At 40.3% G+C, this 19832-nt stretch overlaps 2 protein-coding genes across 3 annotated transcripts in view; one reads left to right on the top strand and one right to left on the bottom strand.

Moving 5' to 3' along the window:
- The first annotated feature begins 1312 nt into the window (after window positions 1-1312).
- On the top strand, window positions 1313-12426 carry gca (grancalcin). The gene is made up of 8 exons (XM_042404760.1): window positions 1313-1476; window positions 4533-4760; window positions 6530-6599; window positions 8719-8762; window positions 9035-9182; window positions 10269-10382; window positions 10611-10669; window positions 11290-12426. The coding sequence occupies exons 1-8, from the start codon at window positions 1453-1455 to the stop codon at window positions 11314-11316; spliced, it is 714 nt and encodes a 237-aa protein (XP_042260694.1). The 5' UTR covers window positions 1313-1452; the 3' UTR covers window positions 11317-12426.
- An 81-nt stretch (window positions 12427-12507) lies between these two features.
- The window catches only part of kcnh7 (potassium channel, voltage gated eag related subfamily H, member 7), a 69598-nt gene continuing 62273 nt past the window's right edge, over window positions 12508-19832 (bottom strand). The window contains exons 14-16 of one of the 2 annotated variants that reach the window (XM_042404758.1): window positions 18921-19083; window positions 16197-16386; window positions 12508-15312 (exon numbers count right to left, since the gene is read on the bottom strand). In XM_042404758.1, the coding sequence (XP_042260692.1) occupies window positions 15025-15312; window positions 16197-16386; window positions 18921-19083 (641 nt within the window). In that variant the 3' untranslated portion in view covers window positions 12508-15024. The remainder of the gene's footprint in view (window positions 15313-16196; window positions 16387-18920; window positions 19084-19832) is intronic. The other variant, XM_042404759.1, reaches the window with a different exon arrangement.

The following is a 19832-nucleotide window of genomic DNA, read 5'->3' as shown; positions in this document are numbered from 1 at the left end:
CCACAGATGTTTGGTTGAGTTGAGCCATGAAACACGAGAGAGCTCAACAGGAAGTTGTGGAGTCCTCTGATCCCTTCAACACCAAGCACAGCGTTCACTATTCACATGCTCCTACACCTGCTTCCCATATTACCTAATTCACTGTTGAATTTACACTACATTTCTTCTAAATTTTACTGAAGGGTGAAACAGGTGTGGCTCCTGTAATCATCCTTAGAGTTGTGGATTCTCACCTTGCAACTTCTGATAGATTTCTCTCACACCCGACTGACTTTGACAGAAATCATACATGATCTGTGAGCATTTCACATTTTTGCAGAGTTTATTTCTTCCAGTTTAATACAGCAGACCACTGATAGATGAAGTTAGACTATGATATTCCTGATAATGTGCAGCTGAAAGTGAAAATTTGCTTGTAAATGCTCAAAATATACTGAATTAAAATCTGATTCTGGGGAGACTTAATATACCCCAAACCATAGATCAGTGCAAGGGATCTGGTACTCTTAGAATACAACAGCAACCAGCAATACATACAGCAAGTACATACTGATTTGTGGTGATTAATCTGCTGAAACTGTGTTTTTTTCCCCTCTAATTTATCTTATGTTCCTCTTAATTGTGTTTTTGTATGTTTAAGGTACTTACATACCTTATGTAAAGCACTTCCCTGTACTTCTGTTTGAAAGTTGCAATACAAATTAACCTTTAACCCTCCTTGTCATTGTCTTACATGAAATTATAGACAGAACTTTTTTTTTTTTTTTTTTAAATATATATATATGACCTTAGAAAAAGTCTCAAAAGTACCATCTAGTGGTAAGTTGAGGTCATGCAGGACAGACAAACGTTTCCTAAAATGAAAAAGCTTTAGAAACATGTCACCTGGATCTCCAGTTCGGTCATTTTGAATTTAAAATATTTATAAATATTTTTGAAGTCAACCTGCACTATCCTAAAGTCATTAATACGATTTTAACACCAAAAACACCGTAAGGAAATATCACTTAAGATACTTCAGTAATAAAATGAAATAATGGGAAAGTGGAGACTCTACAGACGTAAATGCAATTATTTTCAATTTCAGAATTTCAGAAGTAGTGTGCATTGATTTTTCAGCATCTTAGATTAATTGATCATTATTTTTTTGAGTGACATATTTTTTAAATCTGTGTTCTTATTCTAAAATCTTCGAGGTTCCCTTGTCATTTGAGGGTGTGTTTAATTTACGAGGAGTACTTAAAAGCGGCACCCAGCGATAGGCGGGTCTATCCTTCTCTTCTCCTCGGTCATTGGTTATCTGCGTAATCAGTTCAGGCACTTCCGACAGCTTTCGGCCGCTCGGATATGATGTAGCAACTGTTCAGCAGACTTATCGGAAGTTAGAGGTGTAACAGTGCCAATTACACTCGAAACATATTAAACTTGTGACAGTTTGCTTTATTTCTCCACATGGCTTATCCAGGATACGGCGGGGTGAGTAAATGAAACGTAACCGTGATTTGGCGGTGATAAACGTGCTACGTTAGCTAGCGGGAAGGCTAGCCTGGGGCTCTTGTTTCAGTGCATTTCCGATAATTTGTTACACGATGTTCTCTCACAGTACCCTACTGTACATACTTACCTGTAACAAGCTACATATCCATATACTTATAATACATATCCATATATATTTATTTAGTCAAAACAAGTGACTTTTCCCTGTTTCAGTTGTAAGTTAGGAGCCATACTTGCACTCAGAGTTGATGAGAAATGGACTTAAACTCAGAAAAATGTCTTCCGGTATTAAAAAATCCTTAACATCCAGGAATGCTAAGCAGAAATAGTCACATTTAGCCTACTAGTAGGTAGTAAACTGTGTACGTGAAAGGAAGCTTCACCTACAATGTGGGATTAAATGCAACTGAACTGCCTGGAATGCTCATAAAAGGCTTTTTATAAGGCTTTACAGTGTATCTTAAACTGCAACAGATAAATGCTTGGCTGCACAGACCCTGGAACTTTTCCAGGGTCAGTGTAGCTGCCCACAAAACCAGTTAAAGATTTTCAGTAGAAATCTCTCTGGGCCTGCTGGTAACATCTAAAACTAATGAGTAATGGTCTTAAACTATAGCTGATGAGTTAAAGATGTTTTAGTAGAAAGTAAGCTCTAGAAGCTTTGTATAAAGAAGCTATAAGTAACTTTTAGCACAGGCCATGTGATCATTTAATGCTGATTACATTGACTCCTATGTGTTGTAAAATAAGAACTACAATTATGCCTACCCACAATGACCTCCCTCAAACACTGAATTAGCCAAGATGTTCCTTTAAAAAAAAAAACAGCTTTATTGAAATAAGTATAGAACAAGTTTTCAGCACGTTGTGTATACAGCTTGAGTCTACAATCACACACACGCCAGGGGGACTAAAGGTTGCAGTAAAATAAATAAATGGTTTAAATAAATATCTTGTAAAGCTTACAGCACTTATTTAACCCTCCTGTTGTGTTCGAAAGTAAGTATATATATACTTGATATTTTATGTAGACTACATTTCACTTACAATGTACAAATAGTTTTTGGTTAAAACAGTCACAATTTATCTGTTTTATTTCTTATGCTGAACAGAACAGGCAAATAAGACCATGAGATGATCTGACAGACAAAATAATTCCCAAAATAACTTGTTTATATTTCCTTATACATTATATTGAGAAATTATTGTTACATCTGTTGTGTTATGGGTCAAAATTGATCACATGTGCCTCCCTATGAAGAAGGAGAAAAGTCCATTTAATTTCCAAAAACAACAGCTGGGGAACATGAGATGTGTATGTGTGTGTGTGTGTTAGTGTGTCCCATGGATGTATAATAAGAGCTGGATACCAGACCAAAACTGGCGCCCATTCAGTCCAATAAGAATTGCTCAGCTGGTGCATGCACCCATTGACTGCATATAAGTATGGATGGCACGTATCCACTTCATGCCACTATGCAAAAGTGACGCCAAAATATCTCCTTTCTGGGAGCTTCCATCTTGCTTGTGTGATGTCATTTGGGCCAGAGTCTCTGCAGTAGAGGGATAACAGCCCGCGGGACACGCCCCCTCAGCCACTCCGCCGCCTGACGGAGGTTTTATAGCAGCTGTCACAGCTGTCAATCATGACATCAGACCCACTTTTTATATCATCAAATAACTAATTAAAAACAAACTTATAAGAAAAATGAGTACTTGGACAAACATCAGCTTGATGAGAACTACCTGAAATGACAGACACCATCTTTATATACAGTCAATGCATACGCCTAGCTTCTGGGTTTGCTTCCGCGTTGTGTGGCCCACTGAATATGCGCAGTAGTGTTTCCCCCGCTGGCTCAGCTCATGAGTTCCCGCTCAGCCCATGGAGTTCACATTGTGATGACATCACAGATTTTTAAATCACTTTTCTTGGCTCGAGGAAAGTTTTACAAATATAAAACCTCCATGGATCAAAAATTCATGATAGAAAGTCATAATTGACCTTGTTTGCAGTTCAACGTGTCCTGTCAACAGCTTTACAGACATCTCTTTTACAACGGTGGTCTATGGGGAGTGTGTGAGGGTATGCGTGCTTGTGTGTGTGTGTGTGTGTGTGTGTGTGTGTGTGTCTGTCATAGGCTACTTTCAGGGACAAATTTCAGACTAAAGACCAGTTAACTTGGGACAAAAGCCATGTCCCCAATTGGGGAAAAAACTGAAGCATTTTAAAGGATATCACTTTGACTTTGTTAGTCAAAAAACCTCACGCAGCAATAGTCAAACTCTTTCCAAACAAATATCTCCAACTACAACAGTTTTCCCAACAGTTGTTTCAGTTGCATCTAACAGTAGATGGTGATTGTCATTAACCTCAAAACCTTTTAAAAAGCTAAATAATACCTGAGGGGACAGTATCAAAGACAACTGAGAAACCCTTTGGTGAAACAAGGATTCCATAGTGTTGAATAAATTCAACATTGTTATAGAGTTGACCGTGTTGGTTGTATAACACTTGAGCCTTAAGTGTCTGAAGGTGACAAGGTCAGGGCTGCATCGCACCACAGCTTCCTGCACACAACATTCACTGTATTCCCCTACAGCTTAAATTAGTTAAAGAATCATACAGTAACAATTTGAAGTAAGGAACATCTGTGGTGCTCCTACATAATGTTGTTGCTGGCAACTGTATATATTTAGAATCATTGTAATTAGTCATTTCTCTACAAACTCACTGATTGTATTTGTACTGAATCCTCTATCATGTTGTATATGAGTGTGGTTATTGAGACAGATCTTATGTATTTTATCAACTTGTCGGAATACATTTCCAAAACATAAAGAGTGTGTATCCGCTGCCTCTGCTGGTCAATCCTAACTGACTTAGGAGAGCTCTCTTAATTTGTTTTGGAGCTGACATCAATATTTATGCATTTCACAAGAGAACAACCACACAGTTCTTAGAATTTTGACACACTTGAGCGACTTAGTAAACACCAACCCTGGTTTCCTTTCTCATCTGTTTCCTTTCTCAGTATGGGGCCGCGATGCCAGGCATGCCAGCTCAGGGGATGCCACCCCAAGGAATGCCAGGAGGGCCAATGGGAGGCCCCATGCCCGGGCACATGGGTGGGCCGATGGGAGGCGCACCACCCCAGGGAGGATACGCCCCCTATGGAGGCGGCTATCCAGGCACATACGGAGCTCCACCCCCGGCTGCCAACGATCCAATGTGGGGTTACTTTACAGCCATAGCGGGCCAGGTAAGAGTGTGGAAAGTCAGCTCAGCTCGTAGACGGTGGAGAGGTATTTGGGCTTTGTCTTGACTTGATTCTGCTCTGCTTGTGTGTCAGATGCTGGCAAATGCTGCACTGATGCCTGTATAATGCGTATAACAGAACATCAGTGTTTCCCCTACCATTGCCTCGGAGTGGCGGCCCGCCCCGCCAAAGGAACCCCCCCACCCCTCCTGAAAGAAACAAAATATGTTTGTTATTTACCTAACCTATGTGCACTCACATACACCAATACGAACAACCGCCTTACTGCGCGCGTATATAACAACGCTGTTTTTTCCACAGCGCCTTAACCAAATGAACGGAACAAAACTGGCCACGCAAGTTTCTCTTGTCTGTTTGTCTGTCTGTCTCCGCCTCGGTGTGTTTCACTGAGGGTGGGGCTCAGCTCCACCACACACACACACACACACACACACACACACCACAGTGGAAACAGTGAACCAGGTGAAGATTTACTAAGTTGATGACATCTACACTTGTTACTGCAAGTGCAATAAAAACTTTACAAGTAAAAAGCCAATAGGAGTTATTTATCAAACCACCTGCTGAACAAGCATAAACATGTAGGAAGGTGATATTTTCATCTGCTTCGCCAACAGCGTCCCAATTTACAACAGCACGCTAGTTTGAAGTAGCAGCTAATTGTTATGAACAAGCTAAAACCAAACCTCTCTATATGTAGCAGAGCTGCTTATCTTAGTTTGCCACAAATGTTAAAATTATACAAATTCTTGTAAACTTAGCTACAGGCTGAGATAGCAGCCCCCCCCCCCCAAACTAGCCCTTCCTCTGAGGGAAGAGGACAGAGGACAGGATGATGTCTGTGCTCTTCATTCTTTCTAAACTTCACTCAGTATTTTGATATCAGGAATATTATTTATTTTACTGACCCTATAGATTTGTTTCCAGTGAGATATTATTGAGTGTTTATATAGACTTTGCTGTTGTAAACTTTACTGTTGCTGCTCTAGAGCACGCTCTAAAGAATAGTTTGTCATATTTAAAAAATAAATCTATTCAAATCTTCTTTTTTTAAAATAATAATTTAAAAAAACCAAGTCTTTAGTAAGATAAACATAAAATCCTAACGATGCTCGTCCCTACAGCTGCTTATTGGCTTCATGATAAGGATGAGAAAATCACAGTTCCCTTCATTAAAGCCTGCTTTTACCAACGTTACGTTGTGATTATTGTTTTTATGATGCACAGTGCGATCACTCACAGAAATGGAAAGGATATCTTGAGGACATAGCACTAACTTACATCAGTGAGCATATTCGTTTCACTTTTCTTCTTGCTTGTGTGAATGCACGGTGTGAAAAACTACAACGCTAGCAGTTTCGAGGGGCCTACCACCCCCACCACCCCCCGCCTGAAAAAAATACCAGGGGAAACACTGAACATACAGTAGATGCTGTAGTGGTTATTGTGGCGTTATATCTGCTGCATGCATTCTGCAGAGCATAACAATTTTCCTCTTGTTGACAAAAAGCTGCCAGACTTACAGTAAACACATAATTTCAGACTTAACCGTAGAGCTGCCTGGAACTTGTGTTCTTTCTTTCTTGCTGTTGTTCCTGTTTTCACCCAGCGTAGTGTATACAGTACTTAGTGTACACAAAGTTTCACCGCTCTCATCACTTCACACTTGACCAGCAGGCCAGCCTCCACACAACTTTCTTTATTCTTTTGAAAGTCACATATGACTGATTACCACTTCCTGCTCTGTGCAGGACGGTGAAATTGATGCAGAGGAGCTCCAGAAGTGTCTGACTCAGTCTGGTTTCACTGGAAGCTACACCCGTAAGTTCACCGATCTCCCTTCCATAGAACTGACACCTGACCACACCTGTCCATCACATGACTAATTTCACAGTGTTTAGTTACTGTAAGTGTGATTCAGCCACAGTGAAAGCATATAAACAGTTGGAGCCATATTCACATAAGTGTCTTATCTTATCTTAAATATTCATCAACACACAGGAGCACCAGGAAAAGATCAAAATGAAATAGATAGAATTCATGAATTATATACTTTATACGCTGTGTCACAGATTTCACACATGAAATCAAATCAAATATTGATGAGTCACGTATATTGCATTCCATATATCAAACAGAATCTGATATTTTTCACGGTTGACTAGGCAAATCTTCATCCTTCATCCTCATTTTACAAACTGTATAGCATCAGTTCGACCTGGTAATCCAGACATGGCCATGAAATGAGCTTTATTTATGTGTTGCAGTTAGTAATGTTGAACAGAGTGGGTCTGAAGAGCTGATGTCAGAGATAATTGCATATTTCCAGTGTCTCAGTGGTGGGAAGTTGTGCAAACTGTTATCTTTGGTGTTATTGGAAATTCTTTTATGAGTTAATGAGCTATTTGGATTCTTATTAACTAGACCTCCATCAGTCTTAACGCTAGGACTGTCACACTGTTTATTTTTAGGAGTTTATTTTTAGTCAGAAGTAACTTGTAGTGTTAGGATGCTTGTTAATACGCCCCCTGATCAAGAACAACTTCTACTCAGGAACTGAGAGATGTTACGTACTATCTTTCAAAATCAGTTGATCAAACTCTTGTTAACTTCCCCTCTGGGAATCCCTGGCCTGTCATGTTTTGTAGATGTGATCATTATATCTGTGCAACTCTACAGCTGTCAGTGATGACAAGGGCTGCAATTAACAGTTATTACTCCATTAATCCCTTTGTCTATAACATGTCAGGAAATTAGTGGTATATAAGTTCCCAGATTCAAATGTTACATCTTTTAAATGTCTGTCTTTGTCTGAACAAGAGTCCAAAATCCAAAGATATCACGTTTACAATCATGTATGACAAAGAACAGCATTTAATCATCACACTTGAGAAGCTAAAAGCAGCAAATATTTTGCCATTTCCGGTTAGAAAATGACTAAAATGATTAATTGATTGTCAAAATAGTTTCTGAATAATTTTCAGTCAATCTGGTGAGTTTAATGAATCCTTATTAACTCACTTGCTATTAAAATATGCTTTTGATGTGTGATGATGCATTCCCCGCAGCAGCTGACTGAACTCAAAAATTCCTTATAATTTCTCTCAGACTGAGGAGCTACTTTTCAGCTTTGTGAATTACTCTAAGCGCCTCTAAGAGTTTTAACGTTAGGATTGAAACACCTCTTATTTTTAGGGGTTCCCCCAAACTCAGCCGGTTAGGAGCTACTTCAAGTCCAGGATGTTTTGTGAATGCAGCAACTAAGAGAAGTCAGGCTTTATGTTTCAATATTGGTTTAAAAAAACATCTCTTGTTGACTCTCCCTCGGGGGGAATCTTTGACTCCACTTGACCTCATTTTCAGTGATATTACAATACTCTTGTAGTAGACCCACCCTGTGAGGGCAGAGCGACTGACGACATGGACTCTGGCATGTTAAGTGGTTGCAAGAACCAGCAGGAATCAGTTGATAATTGACAGACTTTATTTTAAACCAGTCCGACTCTTAAAAACACTTTATTGCTATCAGTTTGAAGACACCGACAGTCGATCCAAAAGGGTGGACTTTCTCCTCTCATCCAGTCGTCCAGACGCTCTGGACTCTGTCTGAACATAATCTGACCTTGATGACTGAGAATCTTGTCCAAATTCACCCCTTATTTACTATATTGTGCACTATAGTTACCCTCAACCATTTTATGTGATTGTCTGAGTGTGAAAGTTGGTGAAATAATCTCCTTTTTAACTCAGCCAGGTAGGAACTACTTTTAGATAAAGGGTGTTTTGTGAATATGGCTCCAGATATGGCAGCAGGTTGTGCAGCTACTACTCTTTAGTCTACATTTGGATCACAGATTGCACCTTTTTAAATGACTAAAAGTTTAAAGTAAGAGTAAGAGTGCCATTGATTAATTCTTATCATGTTTTATTACCTTTACAGCCTTCAGCCTGGACACGTGCAGGATCATGATCGCAATGCTTGATGTATCCTTTTGTGTACCTGCGGTGAGGTGGGAACAAGCTTCCCTCCGTCAGTCAGAGCTGAAAATGAGACTCTGTAGCAACAATGTGTCTGTCACCATTTCCTATTCTCACCTTTCCATCCATTCATACTGAAATAAGTGTTGGAAGATGTGTACAGCAGGTGTGGTTCAACCTTCAACCAGGTTTAACCAGCTGTTCTTTTATAACACGAACGGCCTCCAGACATTCTCCGTGTGCCAGCAGTTATTAAACCTTCACCACGCTGTCTCCAGAGGGATTTTACAGGCAAGATGGGTTTCAATGAGTTCAAGGATCTGTTCACGGCTCTGAACGGCTGGAAGCAGAACTTTATGATGTTTGACCAGGACAGGAGCGGGACCGTTGAACCTCACGAGATGAGTCAGGCAATCAACGCTATGGGTGAGAGTTTGAACAGTTTAACATGATTGATCTTTAATAGCCGGTGATCACACGTCTAATGACTATTGGAATGTTTCATTATTAAACTTAATTAGATCTAATAGAACTCATTCAGGCTTTAATCTGTGCTGATGGGTGTCATCAGTCTCTGACTTTATCATCCTTTTACTGTCACACTCTCCACTCCTCATATCATCTACTGTTCAACAGATGAAAACAGTACACTTTAGTTTCACACATGTTACTGTACATACTCCATGTTCTAATAGGACTTTACATATGCCATATTCATATTTGATTATATATTTCTCTAGATTTACAGTATGTTATAGGAGGAGGTCTTAGTTTCTTTTGCACTTTGGTCAGTTCATTTAAATTAAAGCTTTTTCTAGCGTGTTGAAGGTGCACCAATTGTACATTTTATGCACAAAATGTGTTTTTTCTTGCATAAAATTGACTCTGTGGAATGTGCTATTGTTCCACAAAAATCTATTCAAAAATGACATTTTTCAAACTTCAAACAAAATGCACTTTTGTTACAGTAGAAAGGCACTTTCTATGCATCTTCCAGTAACACTCAGCTGAATCAGGTGCAGGTCAGGTCAGGGACAGCAAATTTCATATGAGAAAAGACTGATTGATTTGCAGCCTCACAAAAAGCTTTTTTTTTTTGACTGTGATGAAGTGTCAAAACATTGGCCTGTTTGAACTATTAAAGGCTGCAAATCAATCAAGTGTGCTCTCAACTTTTGTTATACTTGACGTGGTTTTATAGCCCGACCAATTCTGGATTTTCAAGGCCAATATCGATGCTTGAGTTTAAAAAATCAACAACAATATTGGCCATACATTGTTGGAAAAAGTGTAGCATATACATTTATTTCTGACATTCAAATGTTAAGAGTCTCAACAGAGAGGAGAGCAGTGTGAAGCTTGTTTGCTGTGCATGATGGGAAACAACGTTAGGTCCCACCTGCTCATGACATACTGTAGTGTGCTGATGTGATTTAATGTGAGCTGAGATGTAGCAAACACATATAAATGGGGGGAAAAAGAGAAGTCTGACATATTTTCCCACAACAACAGGCTACCGTGTCAGTCCTCAGGCTCTGAATGCAATCATCAAGCGCTACAACAAAGCTGGAAGAATCTACTTTGATGACTACGTGGCCTGCTGCGTCAAACTGCGAGCTCTCACAGGTACCAAACACGAAACCACATAGGAATGATCTGACGCATTCAGTGAACAGCCACTCGTGTGCACATGCTTTTAATATGGACCGACACTGAGATTGTGCACGGTTTCATTCCACCCGCGTAAGCGCTGTGACATTCTGCTCGGCTCGGTGCACAAAAAGGTGTAAGATAAGTTTTTTATTGAATCTGTGACTCCTCTGAGCCGTGATTGTTTACTCCTTTATATTACAGACAACTTCAGGCGGAGAGACACCATGCAGCAGGGATCTGTCACCTTCCAATATGATGATGTAAGTCCATCTCTCACAGTTCAAAGAGTTCACTCCTTCAAGATTTATTGGCCTAAATCAAAGAGTGAGGGACTGTATGTAAATGATTTCATTGGGGAGGGGGAATTTTCCACTTTTTAAAAGAGCGAGAGCCTCCTCAGCTTTATTAAAACTTTCTTTAAAACCTTCTCTTGAACTTTCACATTTAATATCTGAAATAAAATCAGCAAAAAGAAATATTACATTTAATCTAACACTTTCTATGACTCCCCTCTGCCCCCAAATTCATTTCCATACAGTCCCTAACTCCACCTGATTGAAAGCAGATAGTTTTGCTCAGTTTTTCTCTGAAGCTGAACAGACTTTTTAACTCCTTTCCTTGATATAATTAGCCGTACAGTTGTCTCAGCGTGGCAGACACGAGCACGCTGTGTCATTCAGAATAATCACATCCTATGATATTATTTCAAGCCGTTTCATTTTGCTGCAGTCGGAGTTTGGCTGCGTGCGAACCGGCATCAGTGCAGCTTTAAAAGGTGTTTCCTGTTGAGTTCCTGTGGTTAATTTACTAAAATAACCTTGTGGTCTCTGTGTCTCTCCACCCCCTCCCCCTCCTCTCTCTCCCCTCCTCCTATTAACAGTTTATCCTGTGCACAATGGCCATCTAAAGTGCTGCTCTCTGTCCCGCACCACAAGGTCAGAGCGCGTAATGAACCAATCAGTGGTGAATTGTGGACTACTGGCTCACAGGAACACAGAGGGAGGCCAGTATATTTGACTGAGTGGCCCGACAGCCACAATAGGACCGTGCCCATCGCTTGTAACGCTTGCTGTAATGCTTTAGTCTTGTATGTCACACAGGGATGTGCTGAAGATGTATCAGGTGTACACACACACATATATATACACAGTATATATCCACAGTAGAGGGGAAAATACTACATTTCAGGGTCTTTAAAGCTCTTATGTATAGGATTTGATCTTCCAACTTTCAAAGAGACAACACATGGGGGCTTTAAAGATGAAGATTTAAGAGTTTCATTGGAACAATCTAGTGATTAACATACCAGATGTCTTTAAATAGCTTGAATATTACGCTTTGGGTCTCTCATTTTAGAAAGTGAACCGCTACTATAAAGATGTTCTGACGTGAGACACCTTCTGTGCCATTATAATCTCTGAATGTATGATCTATATATTAAAACCACTGATATAACTCGATACTAATGTAAAAAAAAAAAAATTATGCGTAAAAGCATGGTGAGTCATGATTTACATGTTACAGCATTGAGAGATTACATGATGTTGATTTGACTTTTACACTGAACTTCAGACAGTTGTTTTTTTTTTTTTTTGATAGCAAGTGCATTTTCTCATGTGCATTATTTGTTGTAATGATATTTTCTGTGCAGGACAGAATGTGCACCTATGTTTTATAAAAAATGTATAACAACGCCTTAGATTCTAGATATGCATATTAGCTTGATGTTTAACTTGATAACAAGCTTAGCCAAAGTGACTGTGAGCTGATGTAAAATTCAGTCTGTTACTAATGATACTGAACTATAAAAGTATTATCATATAGCAGCAGTATGTTCATATGCCTGAGAACTTGCAGCTATGTAAACTTTTTTTCCATTTTCTCCATGTTTCAGTACACACACAACAACCAGGTTTTTCCATTTGTAAAGACCGCAGTGAAGTCAATCTCTGCACATGACCAATGTTGTAGGAAAGATCATATTTTGTTACTCACAATAAACACTTTTTAATCAGTATGCATTCTGTTTATTAATTTATACAATTGCGCATTTTTTTCCCCAGTATATTTACACAATATAATTCATTTCTTTAAATATAGTTAAGAACAGAAACATTCAAATTAGCTGTTTAAGTGTTGCATTGTATAAAATACAGTGGCAAACATTTAAAAAATGCATAAAAACAATTGTGAACAGCACTAGATTTAAAAAGTGACATTTATATCCAGTACAGCAAGTTTTTCTAATCTCTGTGCAAAAGTTTGCAAATCCAATGAAAGTTCAGAAGACAACTCTTCAGGCGGTCGGACATGTTTTTAGGCTTTAGCAACTTTTGTTCTACATCTGTGCTCGAGAAAGAAAGCGTATCAAAGAAAACACCCCGCGTTCTGCCCGCAAACATTTGTATTGTCCTGGAAAAGTAAAGATTTCTCTTTTTCTCATCATCTTAATCCTGCATTTAACTTATATTTCCCCCCGTTATCTCCCGACTCCTCAGATCTTCTACAAGTCTAGGAAACGAATGAGCTTCTTCATCTTGACGTCTGATGAGATTTCATCATTTCGCTCGCGTCTTGCAAACCCTTTCGTCAGTTTTCTGCATGTCATCAGCAGGGGTTAGGAAGATTTCCAGTGAAGGAATCGAAATGAAAAGCAAGACTTTTAAACAACAGTAGTGTTAGGTTTTTACTCGCCTGCCTCAGCTCGGGAATCGGAGGGAAAAGTCTATGCAGAAATGAGATGAAAATCAATGTGCAATATCGATTCAAGACAAACTATTTAAACAGCATACAGTAAATGCAACATCCGGCTTAAAATGTTGCCTGTCACTTAAGTCTCGCTTGCTACATTGAGAGGCTATGCATTCTTCCCATCAGCAGGACACACCACTCTTAACATCAGGGGTTCTTACAAACACAGGTAAATAAAGGACATAGAAAAATAATGGCAAATTAAATATTTTTTTTGTTTTAGAAAAATATCACCGTTATTCTAAATCTCTGGATGAGTTATGTGCTGGATCTTGCGTGTCGATACATGTCACACACAGTTGATTGAGACGTTTTTTTTTTATTTTATTTTTTTTTTATATATATGTCAAGTGCAGTCTCCATGCAATACATGAGCTCGTGTTCCGATTTCGTGTAGTTAGAAAACTAAGATGACTAATTGGTTTTTTTCGTCATGCAGTTCACCCCTTTAAAAAAGTTTGAAATGGTTCGGTACATTTACATCTGCGACGGTGGAGAAGCGTTGGATGAACTTCAGGGTTCATGTCGTTTGTAAAGGCTAGAGCAGGCTAATAAAGCTAAGGCTATTGAAGGCTGAGCTGTCCTCAACCCAAAACATGAGCTTTCTTTTTTTTTTTCCTTTTTTTTACTTTTTCTGATGATGCTTTGTTAGTGATGCTTTTTAAATTTATGAAATTGTACTTTTCAAGAAGATAATGGAAGACCGAAAAAAGCATGCGTACACAACGGAACTGAACCGAAAACCATCATATGGGATAGTCAAAGAGTTCCCTCCGGATATGAAGAGGATCCAGGATGTTGCTTCCTGTCCCCACAACCATGCTTATGTAATATTGATATGATGCAGGTTGTGGTTTCATGTTTTTAAAATCTACTAAATCCACCTTTTTAAACCACAATCTGTCGTGTTGAAATGTTCTGCTTGTGAAGGTTGAAATTCACAAGCAGATCTCAACACTGAGTTTGATATTTGCAAACTCAAAGCTGTTGACAGTTAATCTATTTTTTTTTTTTCCATTCAGGTTGTATAAAATGATTTCCAGAGCGTATTAAACTCTATAAATATACCAAGATTCAGTATTTCCTGTACTGGTTCATCATTATTGCTCTCAAAGAGTGTCAAAAGTCTTGTGCTATGGGATGTCCACGCAGCCTCTTACACACATTATTACACTGTGTCCTGTATTTTGAGTTGAAGTGGTTTTGTTGTGGCAATGTGGTGTACAGTAGGCACGCTAAATATACAGACAGGTATCCGTGTGAGTTTACAGCTGCTAAAAAAAGAAAACACACTGCGTCGATTGTTTCGGAGCTGCGGCTGGAAAGGATGAACTTCAGAGCCTTGTGGAGAAGTGAGATATAGAAATGCCTCGGAAAAGAGTTTCAAGTAGCTTTGTCCCTGTGAAGAGGGGGAGGGTCATAGAAAAGGAGACTTGATAGCTACAGTCGTCTGTAAGCATGCCAAGATCACACCTGATTGCCTGGTGAGTCGCAGTGTGTGTGTGAGGAACATGCAACAGAAAAGAAATCATGAAAAAAAAAAATAATACATGCATATCTCTTTTTAGAAAAAGCACATGAGGTGCCTTGTGTTGCTGGCAGTGTTCTATTTGAAATATGTACACAGTAGATGATGACTTTACATATGTTAATAATATAGTGTATAAATACCTCTGTATAAATGGACTTTATACATCTAAATCAGATAGTTGGAAGGGTTGGGGCTGGGAGATTTTCCGAAAAGGAATGGAAGAAAGTCTACAGTTTTGTTTTTTTTTTCCTTTGCATATTCAGTCTCTTTCTTAGACCCTGAGTCAAGCTTGAGAGAAGACCTTCAGTCAACGTCGAAGGGTTTTGGGGAGGCCTACTTTCCTGGAAGCCCCGGGTCAGAAACCGGCCTGTGGAGTCCCAACATTCCTGAGCTGCTGGGGACTTCAGGTAGCGAGGCTTGCCGGCCTGACGGGAACCTCGGCGGCTGTTGGTGGTGTTGTTGTTGCTCTACAGAGTCCGCGTTGTTCTGTGTGTGTTTCTGCTCTGTGTCTGTTTCGCTCTCGAGCAGTCCGGCGAAGTTCCCATCTGGAAGAGTCTCTGTGCGGAGGAGGACTGGGGAGGTGTCTTTGGATTTGTTCGGAGCCTTTTCTGGACCAGGGCTCTGAGGAAGAGAGAGGATGGTGGGCGACTGTGAACCGTTTGGCATAGAAGTTAAGACGGCTATATTCGGCTACCATAGAAACGTCTGTTGAGACGTAACCAGGTGACTGAGTACATGTGTGGTTTAACTGAAGACTTTGCTGACACAGAAAACATTTACAGTATTTTATAATTGCTTTGGCTCAGTTTAAATGTGCAAACTTTGACATAAAGAGCCAACCTGACTTACAAAATTCTAACCTTTGAACACAAAATGCTTTTTCAATTCTTCTCACTAAGTGCACAGATTACTAAATCAATGCAAAATGTTATAGGCTTTCCAGCATTACAGAAATAATGTAGCTTACTAAACTTTATCATCAATACAGAATGGAAAAAGTAAACTGATGCAGTGAAGTTTAGTCACAGTCATCATTTTGTCTTTATTGTCTTTGTCTCTCATTATTTATATCTCATTCATTCATTATTTAATAATCATTTATTGGGTTATACAGCATACCCAATAAATAAAATTAAAGCTTTACAAAGTCATGCTGCACTGCATCTTTTCAAATACTGACTTCTGCACAAAAAACATATTTTTCTTTCTTGTTGCTCTTTGTATAATCTTGAGAAAATGACCACCGCAGAGTCAATTGATGAGAGTGAGTTACAGTTTACAGTGTTTTATTATGACTGCAACAATGATTAAAATGCAATGCTGAAAATAGATAATATTGTGATGCTCTGATACTCTTACTGTGTATCTTATATGATTCAGAGTTTGATACACTGGTGTAAAAATTGAGCCAAAGCAAGTGTAAAATACTGTAATCCTAGCACACAGCTTCTTGATCATTTCAAACAGCAGTAAGTCTGCAGTGTAAAGTGAAGTGTCTGGTGTACCTGAGGCCGAGGCGGTGCGGGACCAAGGCTGAGATCTGTCTGGATGGCAGACAGCGGCTGCACTCTGATGGCTGGCCTGTGGTACTCGGGGCTGGAGCTGACAGTACTGTAGGCGGGGGGACCGGCGGCGGTTTGCCTCTGGAGGAGCTGCAGGATGGCCTGAATATCTGCTGTCATCTGGGACTCCAGTCTGACGGCCAGACGAAGAACAAAACATGGAAGAAAATTAAAAATTCCAAGTCTTCTTCCTGAAAATCTGCTCAAAATGTTAGTGGATAAGGACAAATAAATGTAAGGATATATCATCCTGGTCTGATCTAGTGGTGAATATACAGCAAATGTCACTTCCTCAAAGTCAAAATGAGTGTTGAGAGTTGATTATTGAGATGCTCAGTCTTCTTAATCAATTCTGATTTACATGCTGATGACAAACAGGTGTTGAGCTGCTGCTCAATAATGTGTCAGTCAGATATGCAAACGAGCAGCATCACCACACACGATAAACCTGAACGGCAAGAACAAATGAATAAAAAGACTAGTGTTTCAAATGAGTCCTCTGCTGGTGATGTAATAATTATGATGATTAAAGGCCTAAATGATGCTGAACATTACTGACGGTGGTTTAATCGATCCTGTAAAATTCCTCCAAAACAACTAATGTTCAACTGTCATCTGGTGTCTTTTTCATCTCCACCGTGTTGCAGTGCTTATGTATCGTCTGTGTTTCTGTCATCGCTGCACTGGCCTATTTTCTCCACAGGGATCAATAGTTTCATCTCATCATAGTCAAGAAAAGATTTGCCTGACTGTCAGCCCTGTAATTAATGTGATGAATGATATTATCTTTCGCCCTACTTTTCTCTAGAAAAAAAGTAAAAGATATGACCGTACAGACACAAACCAGTGTGGACAATCAATAGGTGCTGAAATGCATGAATCCCCAGATGGATGGAGTCTGAAAATGTATATTATCTGTTAAAAACTAGATGCCAAAAAGCATTTCTATCCATATACACAGTGCCATCATTATGAGATGGTGGGTGGTTGATCAAAACCAATACCGAACACTAGGGGGAGACTCAAACCTTACAACTGCACACGGTTTGCATATTATACTGTAGTTGCTAAGTGCTTCTGAGATGCGTTTCCTCTAGTAAGATGAGGAATTCTGTCATGTAGGCCTGATAGAGGAATGATTTGCAAATTTAACAGCACCAGAGTGTCACAGATTTGTGTGGAAATCAGTTTGACTGTGCAGTTCCGTATGAAATCTTTCCAAAAAGGGAACCTTTTCAAAAGAAGATTAGAGTCTCTGCAGCTCAAAGAGGAACTGGAGTCTGATATTTCCTGGAAAGTTTCAGTGCAGAATGCATGAAGAGCAGGTATCGAAATACCAACACCTGCGCTGTGTCATCTCCTAATGCAGCATGTTACATCATGGCATGGAGAGCCTGAGATGGTGAATCACCTTCTCTTCACCCCGCACTCTTTTTCAGTCCAACAGCAAAAAAAAAAAAAAAAAAAAAAAGAGAGAGAGAGAGGAGACACAGACACAGCAAATAGAGCGAGCAGAGACTCTCCAGCGTAGAGGGGGGATGCCTCCTTGTCGCTTTGCCAGGTGTCGGTGTTGCTCTTTAGAGGACAATAAGTGCGAATAAACACTTTGGCTCCAGCTTGTTTCTGTTAAATCAGGGTTTGGGGTGCAGTGGACATGCCTGCTGCCTCAGACAAATACTTCTGCAGGCTCTCACCCTAACCAGCATAAATTGGACCAATGATGTCTGGCTGTTGGGAGACTCGCTGGCACCTGGTGACTGATTCTACTGGGAGGCAAATGGTAAATCAGTGTGCAGGATCATGGAAACAAACAAACAGCTCTTTCCTCCACATCATTATAAGTCTGTGTTTTCACTGAGGAGCATCCCCAAACAACTGTTTTTCCTGCTCCTCTCCATAACTGCACCAAAACTCTGCAACTTTGCCGTGACATCCACCATCCCGACGTCACAGGATGACGTCAAGAGACTTTGCAAATGTGTCTGCATCTCGTGGCTGCACGCTATAAATAGACGGCCGCTGACTGTCTGCCTCCCCCTCATCTGTATCAGTGCACCAGCCTGGAATCTCTGCATTAACGCGGCCGCAGCGGGTGTCTGGCCTAAAATGTCTCCGTGCACGTTTTTCCAGCCAATTACAGGCAGAATCACGAGGTTCATGTTGCAAGCTCTGAAATGTTACTTTGTTAAAATGAAGTCGGCGGATTGAAGAAAAAAACTAATTGTAGGAAACTAAACCGAAGATCATCCCGAAGGTGTCTTCAGTTATCTAAAGGTCAATGGCCTCATCTCTTAAATAACATATTTTATGCTTCAGACTTCAGCTCAAAGTTTGGATTTATTATTAAATAACGTGATTTTCTTTTATTTCTATTATACCCCTGATATATGATTGGATTGGAGATGAAGCCAGAAAAAGCCTCTCCATCCTCACAGTTAATAAGAATATTGGACAATATCATCCTCATATGTTTCATCTCAGCTGTATCAGATGTGTCCCTGGATGTTAATGAGGAGCATTTTAACTTATGTGCTCTCAGTCTGCGGTGTTCTCATTTTTTCCAGTCGGGCAGCTGCTTAAAACAATCTCCTCATTACAGGTGTAAATGTTTTGGTTTGACATGGCCCGACACGGTGTTTCCTCTCCACCCCTCATGCCCCTCCGCACCTGTTGAGGTGCTGCTGCAGCAGGTCCAGCCGTTGCTCCACCTCTCCGTAGGTGAGGTCTGTGTCGCTGTCGTCCTCCCCAGCTGGCGTCTCTCGACACTGAGCTGACTCTTCCGCGCCCTCGCCGGGACGCTGACGCACCCACTCGTCTGCGTGGAGCTCTGCTGGGAGATGAGTGTGTGCAAACAGACATGAGCGCACACACACACACACAAACACACACACACAGACAGAGGCACAGGGTAAATGATCTGTGTTATTAGAACAGTGCCTCAAGGGAACCGTCTTCCTGTGTTGTGCCTTCTCATCATTTAGCTTTACTAAGCTCTGATCAGCTTACCGCGCCTCCTAAATCCTAACATCTAAACACACACATGATTCTGGTTTACATCGCATCCTCAGTGGGGTTTTTTTTTGTTGCCTTTCCTTTGGGTGTCTGTGGATGTGGAAGAACAGCAAGTGATCGCTGGAGATTTAATTGACATCTCCTGTATGTTGTTCTTGCCGGGCTGTTTAAAAGAATCAATATCACTCTGCTTTCCGCTCTGCCAGAAATCCTCTTATGGCTTCAACAGCCGAATTATGAGATATTACTATCAAATCAACATGCTGACACAGTTTCCCCGTCTCAGCGTGGAATCATGCTGACTTAAACATGGCAGTTAGGGGACTCCTGCGGCAAAAAGTCATTGTTGTGTTGTTGCTTGTGTACATGAGTGTGCTGGAGCTTTGTTCTCACTGAATGATTTTATGAGTTTATGGGGATTTAAGCCGACGGCCGCTGCCTCCGACGGGAGGTCGTATGAGGTCAAGCCGCAGACACAAACTGGTGTGTTTGCTCAATATGTAGCGGCAGGCAGACGAGGAAAGTGAGGATTTCTCTCAGAGCTTGGTGGGGATCTCGATCCCAGAC

The sequence above is a fragment of the Thunnus maccoyii genome, chromosome 24, assembly GCF_910596095.1.
Source record: "Thunnus maccoyii chromosome 24, fThuMac1.1, whole genome shotgun sequence".
In the NCBI taxonomy this organism is placed as follows: Eukaryota; Metazoa; Chordata; class Actinopteri; order Scombriformes; family Scombridae; genus Thunnus; species Thunnus maccoyii.
The sequence above is the reverse complement of the archived record's forward strand: the minus strand, read 5'-3'. Positions and strand labels throughout refer to the sequence as shown.